The sequence below is a fragment of the Rhincodon typus genome, chromosome 1, assembly GCF_021869965.1.
Source record: "Rhincodon typus isolate 14 chromosome 1, sRhiTyp1.1, whole genome shotgun sequence".
In the NCBI taxonomy this organism is placed as follows: Eukaryota; Metazoa; Chordata; class Chondrichthyes; order Orectolobiformes; family Rhincodontidae; genus Rhincodon; species Rhincodon typus.
The window spans coordinates 19874440-19890434 of record NC_063332.1 but is presented as its reverse complement, the minus strand read 5'-3'; the positions used below and the strand labels follow the sequence as shown (position 1 = coordinate 19890434).

Sequence of the window (15995 nt, the reverse complement as noted above, 5' to 3'; positions counted from 1 at the left end):
TTCTCACACACGCTCACTGTTCAGGGAAAAAGATGAATAGATTTCATTGCAGAGTTTGGGTTTCTGACTTTGACCGACAGGTTGTTCTTGAAGTCAAAAGCATAAAGTGTGAAATGTACTGCAGGCTGTTGCTATGATGTTCTGGTTGCCGTAGTCAAGTTACTGGTCACACATGGTTGTCTCTGAAGATTTTGTAGATACAGTTTGTTGAGGAAATAAGATTTTGAGATGTTTCTTTGATTGCCCTTTCAAAAGAACAAATTATTTTCACTCAAAAGCTATGCCTGCTAAGCAATATTAAATATTAAGTATTTTCATAACATCTGTGTGACCTCATCAAGCACATGAGAATTGTGGTGGGTGGGCAACATCTTCAGAAATATATTTCACTCATTTATCTGAAATTTAGAAGTTCAAACTTATCCCTGTTGAATTGAACCTGACCTTTAGAACTGTGTTTCAGCCCCTTACATTTTCCTCATGATTTCAGGTCTCATCACCTTTGACCTAGTAGGGTAACACCATTTGCTTTGACCAATTGAGTTTCCATTTTTCATTCAATCCAGGTTTCTCGATCTTTCTTAAAATGGAAAGCTAACGTGCCCTATCTCATTCTCTGGAGTAAAACTTATTCCCTGTAAGTTAGCCACTTGCCCACCACAACCTGTCCACATTTTATATCTGGTCACATTCCCATAAATTTGCCAATGAAATAGTCACTTGTAGCACTAAAGGAATCCATTTGGCCCTCTGAGTCTGTGCTGGCTTTCTGCAGAGCAATCCAGTCAATTTCACTCTCCTTCCCCAAGCTCTGCACATTCATTTCATTCCTACCTTATCTAAACCAGTCATAATATTTCTACTTCTATCAAATATTTTTTACTCCAAGGAGAATGACACCAGCATTTCCAACTCAACCTTGTAGCTGAAATCCTTAATTGCTGGAACTTCTGGTAGATATCCTTTGTACTGTCTCAAGGACCTTCACACTCTTCTTAGTGTGGTGACCAGAACTGGATGCAAGCATCTAGTTGGGGCCTGACCAGAGCTTCATAAAGATTAAGTATAAATTCACTGCTTTTGGACTATATCCATTCATTTGTTCAGAGATAGTGAGAACTGCCGATGCTGGAGAAACTGAGACAACAAGGTGTAGAGCTGGATGAACACAGCAGGTCAAGTAGCATCAGAGGAGCAGGAAAGCTGATGTTTTGGGTCTGGATCATTCTTCAGAAATGGGGGAGGGGAAGGGGATTCTGAAATAAATAGGGAGAGGGGGGTAGGGGGATGGAAGACGGATAAAGAAGAAGATAGGTGGAGAGGAGACAGGCAGGTCAAAGAGGCAGGGATGGAGCCAGTAAAGGTGAGTGTAGGTGGAGAGTTAGGGTGGGGATAGGTCAGTCCTGGGAGGACGGACAAGTCAAGTAGGCGAGTTGAGGCTGGTAGGTAGAAAATGGGGGTGGGGCTTGAGGTGGGAGGAGGGGATAGGTAGGAGGAAGGACAGGTTAGGGAGGCGGGGATGAGCTGGGCTGGTTTTGGGATGCAGTAGGGGGAGGGGAGATTTTGAAGCTTGTGAAGTCCATATTGATACCATTGGGCTGCAGGGTTCCCAAGTGAAATATAAGGTGCTGTTCCTGCAACCTTCGGGTGGCATCGTTGTGGCACTGCAGGAGGCCCAGGATGGACATGGCGTCCAAGGAGTGGGAGGGGGAGTTGAAAAGGTTCGCGACTGAGAGGTGCAGTCGTTTGCTGCGAACCGAGCGTAGGCGTTCCACAAAGCAGTCTCCAAGCCTTCGCTTGGTTTCCCCGATGTAGAGGAAGCCACATCGGGAACAGCGGATGCAGTATACCACATTAGCAGATGTGCAGGTGAACATCTGTTTGATGTGGAAGGTTTTCTTGGGGCCTGGGATGGGGGTGAGGGGTGAGGTGTAGGGGCAGGTGTAGCACTTCGTGCAGTTGCAGGGAAAAGTGCCGGGGGTGGTGGGGCTGGAGGGGAGTGTGGAGCGGACAAGGGAGTCACGGAGAGAGTGGTCCCTCCGGAAAGCAGATAAGGGTGGGGAGGGAAAAATGTCTTTGGTAGTGGGGTCAGATTGCAGATGGCGGAAGTGCCGGAGGATGATGTATTGAATCGGAGGTTGGTGGGGTGGTACATGAGGACGAGGGTGATTCTGTTTTGGTTATTGCGGGGAGGGGGTATGAGGGATGAGTTGCGGGAAATGCAACACATGACCAGAACTGAACACAATATTCCAAGTGGGTCTAACCAGAATTTTATACCAGGTATCACGGAAACACCAAAGTGTTATTTTATTCTGTGTAAATCTGAGCAATAGCCAATCATTGTTGCAACAAATTCACTTGACCTTGTTATTGTACAGATACCTACTTTAGGATTAACATTATGTAGAGGATAAAATTTCAATCCCTGGAAGTTTATATGGGAAGACCAAGAACTATAATATGTAGGAGCAGACATAAGCCGATCAGCCCATGGAGTCTGCTTCACCTTTCAAGCTAATTTGATAATCCTGAACTCTACTGCTGTTTTCCTCAAACTTTAATTCCCTTACTAATTAAAAATCTATGTGTCTCAGCCTTGAATATAATTAATGACCAAGTCTCAATGGCCTTCTGTGGTAAAGAATTCCATAGATTCACTACATTCTAAGAGAAGAAATTCCTCCTTATCCTTGTCTTAAATGTGTAACCCCTATTGTGATGGTCGTAGACTCTCCCACAAGGGGGAAAATATTTGTCACACCTTCTAAGATCCTGCACTTAGCTGATTCACTGCTATGGTGCACGTGATTATATGATTGCAGCTAACTTATTGACATACTTCCCCTGTTACAGAAGAAGCTTCAGTTAGAACTTGCTCTTGCTTCAACTACAAGGAATGACGTTAAACTTCTGTCTCCCGCACTTCAGCCCAAGGATTCAGTGCAATAAGGTAAAGAGTCATTTTGATCTGCAATTAGCTGAATTTGCAAAGAAATGTAGAACCTATCTTGCTAATAGCTTGTAAAACACCTCTGTTTATCTAAGGGTTGTTTTTCAAGGTAACAGGATGGGAAGTGGAATGGTGTTTGCTGAAGAACAGCTGGTTTCTCTGACTGCATTTACAAAGTAATTATTTTCTCACCCGTGACCACAGATTAAGGCACTGGCTGATACAATTTACTCCAAAATGTAATTAAGTCTCTTTTTTTGGGAGTAGAAGTGAAATATCCCATGACATTATTCAAAGTAGACCACAGATTAGACATCTATGAAAGGGAGTGGGTAAGGCAAACAACAAAGATAAAGCTAACTAAACCTGAGAGGGAGAAAGGCATAGAATATGCCAATAGGATGAAGATGACAGGGAGCTCATTGCAGAGCACAAGCAGTAGCATGGAGCAATTGGGCTAATTGACCTATTCCTGTACTCTGGATGGTATGTAACTGTATGTTACAACGGAATTATATTATCAGAAACAAAAAGACATGATGCCGGCACTGATACTCAAAAGTATAGAGCAATTACATTTACTATATTAACTATAACTGGACACCAAAGCAGTTCATATTCTCCTGTCTCATCCTCAGGAGAAGATGCATCAGCCATCCTGGTGTATGCTGCTTGAGAGAGGTTACTGAATTAACAACAGTTGTGCCAAATTAATTGGCACTACGTCTATAAACATCCACTCCCTTCACCACCGACGCTCAGTAGCAGCAGTGTGTACAAGATGCACTGCAGAATTTCACCGACGATCGTCAGATAGCACCTTCCAAACCCACAACCACTTCTAGCTAGAGGACAATGGGAGCAGATGCCAGGCAACACCACAACCTGCACGTTCCCCCTCCAAGCCCCTCACCGTCCTGACTTGGAAGTATATTGCCATACCTTCAGTGTCACTGGGTCAAAATCCTGGAATTCCCTCCTTAAAGACATTCTGGGTCATTGACTAGAGCACATCAACTGCAGCAGTTGAAGAAGGTAGCTCACCACCTTCTTAAGGGCAACTGGGGATTGGCAAGAAATGCTGGCCCAGCCAGCAATGCCTACATCTCCTAAATGAATGAATAAAAAATAAATTGTGAGCAGCTTTGTGAATGACCTCTCGGGACGTGTTATTTCTTGAGGAAAGAATAGTTAAGTTAAGCATTTATTGCTTCATTTTTAGTGGACTGCTAACGGCAGCCGATGTGAAATGAATTTTGTCTGCACCATTTTCAGTACTTACTTCTCATTTCCCAATAGCCACTTGTTGTGGAGAACCTTTAAAGCCTAAGCTGCCAGAATGCTGCTCAAATGAGGCAAAAAAAATACGTTGACACAGATTTGTTTCGTACTGCCTTTCGGTTTCCAATTATCACGTGAACTGAAAACATAAGCAAACTGATGCTATAAAAATCACTCAAATGGTTGTAGACCACTCTGGTCACAGAGCCCAGTATTAATGAGGAGAAGGAATAGCTCAGGGAGCAGTCGGGTTAAGCCAGGGATGTAGCAGCACTGTCCATCTTAATGCTTGAGCTTCCTTGAAGTAACTTGCAGACGAGCTGCATTGTCAGGCTAACTGATGGCAGCACTCTGGAGATAGATTCCAACAGTTCACGGAGGCTGCGATAAGGTTGACTGGATGTAGGGGTGGGCTAATAGCCCACGGTATGAGGGATGCGCAGAAGAGCATGCCTGTCTCGGAATCTGGCTTCTAGCTGGTTTTGCCAGACTGAGGAGCTGATACTATCCTTAGACTCCCCAAAATCAGCAGCTCCCCCTCCCCACTCCAAACACACCACCTGCTGAGGCTCCACCTGGACAGGGGGAGGGAGTGAGACTAATTGAGTTGCTCCTGCATGGAGCCAGCACCGGCAGGCATGGCCCTCTTCTGTGCCAAAACCATTCAAGGATTTGATAATTGTAGATGACTAACTGCATATTTGAAACAAGGCCTCCCACTGCTTTTTTCACAAGAGCAGGTTAATAACAGGGCATAGGGAGATGGTAGAAAAGTCAGAGGAGGTAACTAACCCCATTAATTAAACCAAATCCCCACCCTCACTCAGTTTCTCGCTGGGCTGGGTAGATAGGTAAAATCAGGGGCAGGAGTACGCTTACAGTATATAGATACAGGGGCCATTCATGCCAGAGTTTAGTTCCATTTATCACACCAAGTTTTAAAAAATATTTATTCATTACCCTTAAAGCTGTTCCGTCACTGTATGCGGGAGGGTATTGCATTGCATTCCACTACATAGTACCTGCCCACTGCATTTAAAAAAAAAGTTTCTGCCTCCATTCTTTTTAACTTTGTTCTCCAATCGCTGAATCACAGACCAGTTGGAAACGGTTTCTCCCATGATTTTTTATGACAATCTCTTGTTACTTTGGACACTTGTATCTGCTTCCTCGTCATCTTCCTTGTTCACCACGAGGTGGGGCATTTGGAACAGTGAAGCATTCTTTTCAAAGTAGAGCCCACCAGCTGGGAGCTCAGCATCGAAAAGCTATGGGGAACAGGCTCTCTATTTCAATAAGTAATGTACCAAAAGCTGGGAAGACGCACTGTGGGGTTGAAATGGAAGCTCATTAATTCGGTATTTCTGATCATGCAGTATGGTGGGGTGAATGTTTTTGGATTCACTAATTACATTGAATGTACAGCACAAAAATACAAGATTCAGGATGTGGGGCAAGATTTGATGGAGTAACTACCAGGAGGATATTTCACTTTGTGGGGACAGCTGGAACTGAGGGGCACAGTTGATTCAGTGCACTTAATATGAACATGGCCGGTCCTTTATCTCAATACCATATTCCCATTCTCTTTCCATGCCCCTTGATGCTTTTAATATCTGAAAATATGTCTCTTGAATACATTCACTGACTTGACCTCAATAGCTTTCTGTGATAGTGAATTCCATAGGTTTACTACCCTTTGAATGAAGAAATTTCCTCAACTCAGTCCGAAATGGTCTACTGTGCATCCAGAGACTGTCCTGATTGGTCTTAGACTCCCCAGTGAATAGAGAGCAGATGGTCCTCTTGGACATATGGGTCAATAATAAATGAGCATAATTTTGAAGTGAAAGGTAGGAGGTTAAGAGGCAATTTGAGGAAAAACCTTTTTACCCAAAGGGTGGTGCGAGTCTGGAATGCACTGCCTGGGAAGCTAGTTGAGGCAGGAAACCTCACAACTTTAAAAAGTACTTAGATGAACACTTGAAGTGTCACAACATTCAAGCCTTATGAGTCTGGTGTGGGAAAATGGGACTAGTGTAGGTAGTAATATAATTTTGGTAGTATAGGCTTGATGGGCCAAATGGCGTCCCTTGTACTATATGATTCAGGGAAAGGATCTTCCCTGGATCTAGTCTGTCCAACCGTGCTAGAATTTTGTGTTTCATTTACATTCCCTCTCCCTCTCATCCTTCAAAACTCTAATGAATACAGAGATAGTAGGAACTGCCGATGCTGGAGTCTGAGATAACACAGTGTGCAGCTCGAGGAACACAGCAGGCCAGGCAGCATCAGAGGAGCAGGAAAGCTGACGTTTCAGGTCGGGACCCTTCTTCAGAAATGGGGGAGGGGAAGGGGATTCTGAAATAAATAGAGAGAGGGGGAGGCAGTGATAGCAGGTAGATAGTAGAGCGGATAGGTGGGAGAGAAGATCGACAGGTCAAAGAGGCGGAGATGAAGCTGGTAAAGGTGAGTGTAGGTAGGCAGTGGTGGGATTTGTCAGTGAGGTAGGAGGAGCAGATAGGTGGAGGAGAAGACGGACAGGGCAATGAGGTGGGGATGAGAGTGGAGGCTGGTTTTGGGATGAGGTCGGGGGTGGGGAGATTTTGAAGCTAGTAAAGTCCACATTGAGACCATTGGGTTGTAGACTTCCAAGGCAGAATATGAGGAATATGCCGTCCAAGGAGTGGGAGGGGGAGTTGAAGTGGTTCGCAACTGGGAGGTGTTGTCGTTTGTCACGAATTGAGCATAGGTGCTCCACAAAGTGATCTCCGAGTCTCTGCTTGGTCTCACCGACGTAGAGGAGGCCACATCGGGAACATCGGACACAATAGATCACATTAGTGGATGTGCAGGTGAGCATCTGTTTGATGTGGAAGGTTTTTTTGGGGCCTGGGATGGAGGTGAGGGGGCAGGTGTAGCACCTCCTGCGGTTGCAGGGAAAGGTACCGGCGATGGTGGGGCTAGTGGGGAATGTGGAGCGGACAAGGGAGTCGCGGAGTGAGCGGTTCCTCCTGAAAGGAGATAAGGGTGGGGAGGGAAATATATCCTTCGTAGTGGGGTCAAATTGCAGGTGGCAGAAGTGGCAGAGAATGATGCATTGAATTCCCGAACCACTTCAACTCCCCCTCCCACTCCCAAGATGACATGTCCATCCTGGGTCTCCTCCAGTGTCAAAGCGATGCCACCCGGAAACTAGAGGAACAGCACCTCGTATTTGCCTTGGAAGTCTACGACCCAATGGTCTCAATGTGGACTTAAAAATCTCCCCACCCCCGACCTCATCCCAAGACCAGTCCCCACCCTCTCAAGCCCTCCTCATTGACCTGTCCATCTTCCCTCCCACTTATCCGCTCCTCCAACCTCACTGACCAATCCCCACAACCACCTAGCTACTCACCTTTACTAGCTTCATCTCCACCTCCTTGACCTGTCCGTCTTCTCTCCCACCTATCTGCTCCACTATCTACCTGCTATCACCACCCCCCCACCTCTCTCTATTTATTTCAGAGCCCCCTTCCCCTCCCCCATTTCTGAAGAAGGGTTCCGACCCGAAACATCAGCTTTCCTGCTCCTCTGATGCTGCCTGGCCTGCTGTGTTCCTCCAGCTCCATGCAGGCCCTGTCTGTCTGCATGAGATAGTGTTGGCATTCTTGATGTCAGCCCAGTGAACCTATGCTATAATTCCCCCTATCAGAAGTATATCTTAGGCAGCTGGGCCATCCACTTCGATAGCTCCCCCAGTGGTTTCTTTGGAAGTCAGCTGGGAAGCAAGAATGGGGACCTAATAACAAACCTCCCTCCCCCTCCTCTCCCTTTACAAGGAGAGGTTGTAGGTAATGTCCAGTTGCTACCTGGCCAGTGCCGCTGGAGTGAGCAATTGGGCCTGACCTTCCTGTTGCTTGACCCAATAGCTCTGTGATGATGAATTAACTGGAGGAGGTTTCTAATACATCAGGTGCACGGTGACAAAAGTGCTCTATCTTTTATCATCTTTTTGCCCAGGTCTGTGCTGATGGCTTTGAGGTGAGCAATCTGATATCTGCGGACCCTGTGAAAAGAAAATGTGGATTCCGTGCTGAATACTTCATCAAACCTCCTGTACACGTTACCATTTCATTCCCGTTTAACATGGAACTGTGTAAGATTGACATAGATGTGTCGGCCAACTTGCAAAACTCTTCGAGATTGGATATTTATACGTGTGCCACATCTAATAAGGATATGACATGGAATGGAGTTTCCACACCCAGCTCTCCACTGGCAGACCAGACCTTTTCTGACAATGATGTTTTTACTTTAGTGGGGAAGGCCACATTGAAAAACCAAAACAAAGTGTCCTTCAGACATAAAGCTTTTAAATCCAGGGCTCCTTTTCATGAATTTACTGAGCATTCTGCAGTTGCTGATGGTACCTTTGTGCAGGATTTGTGGAATAAGGGTCAGTTTTCACTGACGAATATAAACCACCTCAGGATCTGCATTAGTTATGTGTCCGGTGGAAGTTTGCCGTGCTTAAGGAGGGTTGACATATGGGGCCAACCGTCTCGGTCTTGCCCTCGTGAGGTCATAGAAAGTGCCTTCAAAGTTTATCAGAAATACAAAGCTGGACAATCAGTTCCATTAGTCACGCAGAAAAACGTTTCTGTCACACAATCTAATGAAACACAGAGAGACAGCCTACAACCAGATGTTAATGGATCTTCAGTGGCTCATGGGAATGTTCCAGAAGAATTTCTGGACCCCATCACTTCTGAGATCATGGTCCTCCCAACGTTGCTTCCCTGTGGGAAAGTGATTGATCAGAGTACTCTGGACAAATACAATCAGTGTGAAGCCACATGGGGCAGACTTCCAAACGATCCTTTCACAAACGTTCCCTTCAGCCGGAATTCCAAACCAATCCCTCACTCGACTCTGAAAGCAAGGCTGGATTATTTCCTGCTGCATACCACGATACCGGATCGCGCTGTCGTGGGGAGGACTCATGTTGGATTTGTTGCCTCGTCTGCAGTGAAGAGAAAATCAGATTCCCCACAGGGCGTAATCACAAATCCAACCTCAGAAGGACTAAATGTGGGCATTAGTGGGAACTCTGCTGCTGTGCTAGACTGTGGTGAAAAGCGATTCAAAACAGAAACGAAAAAAATGCAGGAGCCCGCACAAGATTTGGGTATAACTATCTTTCATTTTTTTCCTCTGTCACTTATAGAAAATAGAACAGTACAGCACAGGAACAGGCCATTCGGCCCACCATGGCTGTGCAGACCGTGATACCATTCTAAACTAATCCCATTCATTTGCAAATGGTCCATATCCCTCTGTTCCTTGCCCATTCGTGTGTCTGTCTAAATGCTTTTATCTTCTGAAGGGTTTGATTTTTGATAGTGTCAGCAATCCTCCAGCAAGTGATCATTCCTCATGGGAGTGTTGAGAAATTATAGGAAAAGTGGCATTTTGCATAGTTTGCCTTCTGCTATCCTGGTAGTCACATGATAGAAGAATAATGTAATTGTGGACCTAAGCTGGCAATCAGTCTGTATCAAACAATAAATACAAAAAGGAATTTAGGAGAAAATTATTTATTTGCTTTTCATCATTTATACAAATGATTCGGATGTGAACAGAGGAGGTATAGTTAGTAAGTTTGCAAAATTGGTGGTGTAGCGGACAGCGAAGGTTACCTCCGAATACAACGGGATCCTGATCAGATGGGCCGAGGAGTAGCAGATGGAGTTTAATTTAGATAAATGTGAGGTGCTGCATTTTGGAAAGGCAAATCAGGGCAGGACTTATACACTTCATGATAAGGTTCTGGAGAGTGTTGCTGAACAAAGAGACTTTGGAGTGCAGGTTTATAGTTCCTTGAAAGTGGAGTCAAGGGTAGACAGGATAGTGAAGAAGGCATTTGGTATACTTGCCTTTACTGGTCAGTACATTGAGTATAGAAGTTGGGAGGTCATGTTGTGACTTTACAGGACATTAGATAGGCGGAACACCGTGTGCAGTTCTGATCTCCCTTCTGTAGGAAAAATGTTGTGAAACTTGAAAGGGTTCAGAAAAGATTTAGAAGGATTTGTTGCCAGGGTTGGAGAGTTTGAGTTACAGATAGAGGCTGAATAGACTGGGGCTATTTTTCCTGGAGTGTTGGAGGCTGAGAGGTGAGCTTATAGAGGTTTATAAATTCATGAGGGGCATGGGTAGGGTAAATAGTCAAGGTCTTTTCCCTGGGGTGGGGGAGTCCAAAACTAGAGGGCATAGGTTTAAGGTGAGAAGGGAAAGATTTAAAAGGGACCTCAGGGACAACTTTTTCACACAGAGGATGGTGCGTGTGTGGAACGATCTGGCAGAGGAAGTGCCGGAGACTGGTACAATTACAACATTTAAAGGCATCTAGATGGGTACATGAATTGGAAGGGTTGAGGCAGTATGGGCCCAAATGCTGGCAAATGGGACTAGATTTATTTAAGATATCTGGTCAGCATGAACAAGTTGGACCAAAGAGTCTGTTTCTGTGCTGTATATCTCTGTGACTCTATGGAGAGTTGTGAGCATATGGAACTCAGGGGTAAGTAAACATAGATACATTCAAGAGGAAGTTACGTTACTGCAAAGGGAAAAGGAATGATAGATAGGTTAAACTGAAGTGAGATGGAGGAGGTGGTTCATGAGGAGCATTGACCCTGCCACAGACTAGTTGGACTGAATTCACCATATCTGTGCTGTCAAATGCTATGTAATTAATCTCCAACAGAGCCAGAAGGGAAATGAGAGGAACCCTAAGTGGTTGAGAGATTGGGAGCCAAATTCTTTCCAAGCTTGCTCCAATTACCGTGCATCATGTCAACATAGTCGGATAATGTATTTCTTCATTTGAGTTGGATCAAGCTGTCGCCTCCACTCAGGTACAGTTTCCAGCAGGTTCACTGGACTGAAGTCAGGAATTGTAAACCAACTTGATTTACATTTCTTTCCTCAGCATATGGATTCACTTGTAATATCCATACCACCACCCCAACTAACATTAGCTCACACAATTGGGAAATTATATCTTCACTGTGTAGACCAAATGTCTTCCTTGCTTGCCCCTCTGGTATGTGACAGTTTTCTTTTTGCCCTTTTGATTTAACTGCTGTACTATAATTTTAATGGCTGCATCTGTTTTTTGTAATCTTGCCATTGGTGCCTGGATATGTAGCACTTCAAAGTGTCACACTTCAGTTACCAGGAGAGATGGTTAAATTCAACAGTTGGAGATAGTGACTTCTGAGGAAGGGTCACCAGACCCAAAACATGAACTCTGATTTCTCTTTACAGATGCTGCCTAACCTGCTGAGCTTTTCCAGCAACTTCTGTTTTTGTTTCTGATTTACAGCATGTGCAGTTCTTTTGGTTTTTTTAATTGGAGGTAGTGATTCCTTGCCACTTGAGATGAACATTACTTGTGTATAAGTCATTTGGTTTTTGTTTGTATCTCTAATAGGTGCGGTTTCCCATGAGCAGAGATTGTCACAAAGTCTGGATAGTGCTTTGACTTCTGCCTTAAGTACTCTCCCATCCTTCACTGTTCAGCAAAGACAAGACCAGCAACAGCCAGCAGTTGGCAGCATCTCTGCCTGCACACAAGGTACTGCGTGTGGGGCAAAAGCTAGTTTGTATTGCTGGAATAGTATCAGCTCAAACTCCTGTCGGAATCACAGTGCAGGAATCACATATGGTAAGACACAGCATGTTGCAAAATCAGAGCTGTCTTCTTTTTAGAATGAGATATTAAGTCAAGACCCAGTGGCATGTTAAGGTTGCAGCAGAATTCAAGGATTAGCAAATGTCCTGGCCAAACCCCACCCCCTCAAAAAGCACCAACATAACCAGATCATTTGGGCATATACCTGTTCACAAGTTGACCTCTGCATTTGCCAGGACAGACAGTGGTGCCTGTTCCTCAAAAGTACTTCATTAATTGTAGGGCTTTCATAGTCCTGAGCACTTAATAAGGCATTATATATGGAGTCAGGTTTACTGAGCCATTTCAGAAAGTTTTTAAATAGGAAGGAAACAAAACCAGTAGTTCACCTGCCAGGAACTGACACTGAGAGGATAGGTGTGGAAGATAGCAGAATGACAAAAGGATACTGTAAAAAGTGGTGACAGCTGTGAAATTCCTACCTGTAATGTGCATTTTAATCTCAATATCAAGAACCAATTGCCTCAATTCCTTTGGATAAAATGCTACTTCGTTTTGCAGTTTGTCTCATTGAAACTTAAAGAATACTGAGAGGTTTGGATAGAGTGGACGTGGAGAACATGTTTCCACTAGTAGAAGAGACTAGGCCCAAGGGGACAGCCTCAGAGTGAAGCCACAACCCTTTAGAACTGAGAAATTCCGTGTCGCTGGTCATGGGCCCTGTGGCTCCTTGTGTGGCTGAGCCCAATCCTAGAGCCACATCACCGACCACACATTTGGCAGGTGTTTCTGGAAGTTGGAACTGGTCCTTGATCTTGAGATCATTAGCATTCCTTTCTGCAGTTCCTTTTTCACATTTCCTCTTGCTGACTGATGTTCTCAAAGAATTCTACAGGAGGTTCCTCAAAGTCAGTTTCTTCTGAACAAGGGTCTTTCATGCGTTGAGATTTTCTTTGCATTTCTTAAGGGAATCTTTCAGGGAGTCTTTGAAACACCTCCTTTCGCTTCCTCTTGTTTGAGTACTTTCCCTTCCTCTTGTTTGAGTACTTTCCCTGAGCTGGATGAAAATGATTTGCTTTGGTAGTTGGAACTCAGACATGCTAAGCACGTGTCCAGCCCAGTGGAGTTAGTTTTAGATGATCATGGCCTCAATATGGTTCTGTTAGCTGCTCCAAGGATGCTGATGTGAACAATCCATCTCAAACAGGAACAAGAACAAAGTTTCTGGAAAAGCTCAGCAGATCTGGCAGCATCTGTAAAGGAAAAAAAAACCAGAATTAACGTTTCGGGTCCGGTGACCCTTCCTCGGAACCCATCTCAAACAGCATTGATGATACTTCTCAGGAGTCTTGAGGTGGGTCTATACATAGACCAAGTCTCAGAGCCATATAGAAGAGTTGGTAGGATTACTGCCTTATGCACGAGGATTTTGGCATCAGCACAGATGGCACAGTCATCAAAGACTCTCATCTTTAGGCATTTGTCAATGGCACTCACAGATTGGACGTGATGTTGAATCTCACATTGATGTTAGCCTTACATGAGAAGCAGCTTTCCAGGTGAAGGAAATGTTCTATGTTTGGGAGGATTTCTACTTTTATCTTAATGGAAGAATGGACCTGAACTTGACCTGGGACAGGTTGGTGAAGACCATTTCTGAGGTGAAAGCACTAAATGGTTGCTTGGAGAATGCATAAAGCTGCAGTTTGAGCTGAGAATCCACCTTTGTAAAGTCTTGAAGAAATGTTGGAGCATTGCTTAACTAAAAGTTAATGAAAGGATACCCATTTACTTTCCTACATCAAAAAATAGTTTGAACGTTAAGGAGAAACCACAGTGAATTCCTGAAAGCTGTGGCAGTTTGTTCTCAGAAAATGAAGAAACCTTCAAAAGTCTGATGAGTAACCACAGAAGTTCTAGCGGTTGAGGTCTGGGAGTAGGGGTAAAAGGGTCTCAGGTAAAAAGTGATGGTCCAAAGATAATTCTGGTTTAGTATTTAAATGAGTCTGTTTGCTTAAGCTTTTTGATGTAAATTGTTAATAGTTGTCTAAGATAGTGTGTTTATTTAATAGTTTAGCTTTATGTGTTGTACAGTAACATTCATTTGTTTTAAAGCATGGAATCTTTTGGCACATTTTTTCAGTTGATCATGGCATGTTCAGATTTCTTTTAAATGTTTACTCTCTCTACCAGGATTGTAACAGTTCCTCAGGACCGTTCTAAGGAAGGGTCACCAGAACCGTAACATTAACTCTGATTTTTTTTCTTTTCAGATGCTGCCAGACCTGCTGAGCTTTTCCAGCAACTTCTGTTTTTGTTGTGACACTAGAATTTGATTCACATTGCATTTCCCTGAGACACCAGAATTGAACAGGAACAGATGCCACCTTAAATCCTGCTTGGGCATGACATAATCTTCGAAATGCTTTGAAAATAACATGTTGTTTCTTTCTCCACAGAATGGATTCCAGCCAGTTCTGATGAAGCATGCATCTCCTGCAAAAAGTCATTCTCTGCATATTCCCAGAACATGGTTGTATACAGACTGCTCTGTGGGCACCTGATCTGCAGAGTCTGTCTGTCGGAGAGACAGAAATCTTCAGCACCGTCCTGTTTGAAATGTAACCGTGCAATCTGTACTAGTGATGTGGTGCGGGTTCATCTTTAGAGTTGAGGCACTTTGAGCCGTTCTGGATGTGTTTGGCAGTCTAATGTGACTTGCATTCCACTACAGCTAGCAAAATCAAATAAAGAACATTTAAATGTAAACCTTTCTGACATTCAAAATGCACTGTTTTCAATACTGATGTTCTGTAACAGATTTCAATTGCATTCACGTCTGGGATTACACTTGAGAATTTATTAATGTTGCAGCATTGGGGGTTATGTTGGTAGCTTTGTAATACACCAGAATTTGGTTTCTAGCTGAATTAACTGATGTGAAACCCCTGTAAGAAGAATGAAAATTCAAAACAGTAAGATGGGATTAAGAGACAGTAAAGCACTCTAAAAGTCCCAAGAAAAGTGAAAGGAATTAATGAGCACAAACCTTGATGGTTTTAGTGCGTTTACATATTTGGAGCTGCCTCAGATCTCTGTCCATCTGGTCTGTCGAACCTGATGGTGATTATTCCCATCATAACCGGTGTTCCCCAGTAAGGCAACAAATCAGCCATGATGTTCCATGGTTGTTCTAGGTTCTTTGAGCTGAAGCATATTTAGGATTGGCTGCTCCTGTTTTTTCATGGAATTTAAAAGAAAAATGCTGATTGTTAAGGTCCAACAAGATAAATATGAAAAGAAGGGAGTTCGAACAGTGAATGTAGAGTTGTAGAAGTTGCCTTCCATTTACCTCATATTTTAGCAGAATTTGGAGTTTGAATTTTGTGAAATAAATAACACCTGACTGAATCTATTAATGACAATTGACTTGTTGTTGCTATCTTAACACAAAGCCTAACATTAGAAAGATCAATTGTGTTAACCAATATTTTGCATATAATTCCTTCAAGTGAGTATATTATTTTTTGATGCAACCTTTTTTTTTGACAAAACTTGTGTAGAAAAATGATTATTTTTCAGTGTTGCAAATTGTCCTGGAAAGCCATGAAATAAAAATAAATCAGCATTAATTTCCTGTTTTCAAATCACTGTGTTGGGGATAATAATGAAAAGCCTATGTGAAAAATTGATTTATTTATTTATTATTATAATGCAGAAAGCACCTGGTTTGAGAAGGTGGGATATCAGAGATCCTACTGGTTAGATGACAGTAAAATTAGGCTTTACTGTAAATTGTACATTTTCCCTGTTTTACATTGATTGTTGTCTGTGGAGTTATTTGAAATTTCGGATAAGTGCTGGGTTTCTTTTGAAAATGCTCCCTCTTACCAGAGGTTAAATTGCATGTTTAATGGCAGTTAAACCGAGTTCTTTATGTGACTTGAGCAGAATTTGAGTTTTCAAGGTTTTGAAGTCTGCAGATCAGACAAAAGGTGTGATAACTGAGGCAGAAGAGGAAGAATGTAGAATGGGACAATTTCCAACAGTGAGAATTGCAAGCAAGACAATTTTTAT

At 43.4% G+C, this 15995-nt stretch overlaps 1 protein-coding gene across 3 annotated transcripts in view; it reads left to right on the top strand.

Moving 5' to 3' along the window:
- The window catches only part of ubox5 (U-box domain containing 5), a 32342-nt gene extending 16792 nt beyond the window's left edge, over positions 1–15550 (top strand). For 2 of the 3 annotated variants that reach the window (XM_048599849.1, XM_048599855.1), the window contains 4 exons: positions 2857–2953; positions 8240–9407; positions 11718–11951; positions 14378–15550. In XM_048599849.1, the coding sequence (XP_048455806.1) occupies positions 2900–2953; positions 8240–9407; positions 11718–11951; positions 14378–14586 (1665 nt within the window). In that variant the 5' untranslated portion in view covers positions 2857–2899 and the 3' untranslated portion in view covers positions 14587–15550. The remainder of the gene's footprint in view (positions 1–2856; positions 2954–8239; positions 9408–11717; positions 11952–14377) is intronic. The other variant, XM_020513741.2, reaches the window with a different exon arrangement.
- The last annotated feature ends 445 nt before the right edge of the window (positions 15551–15995 follow it).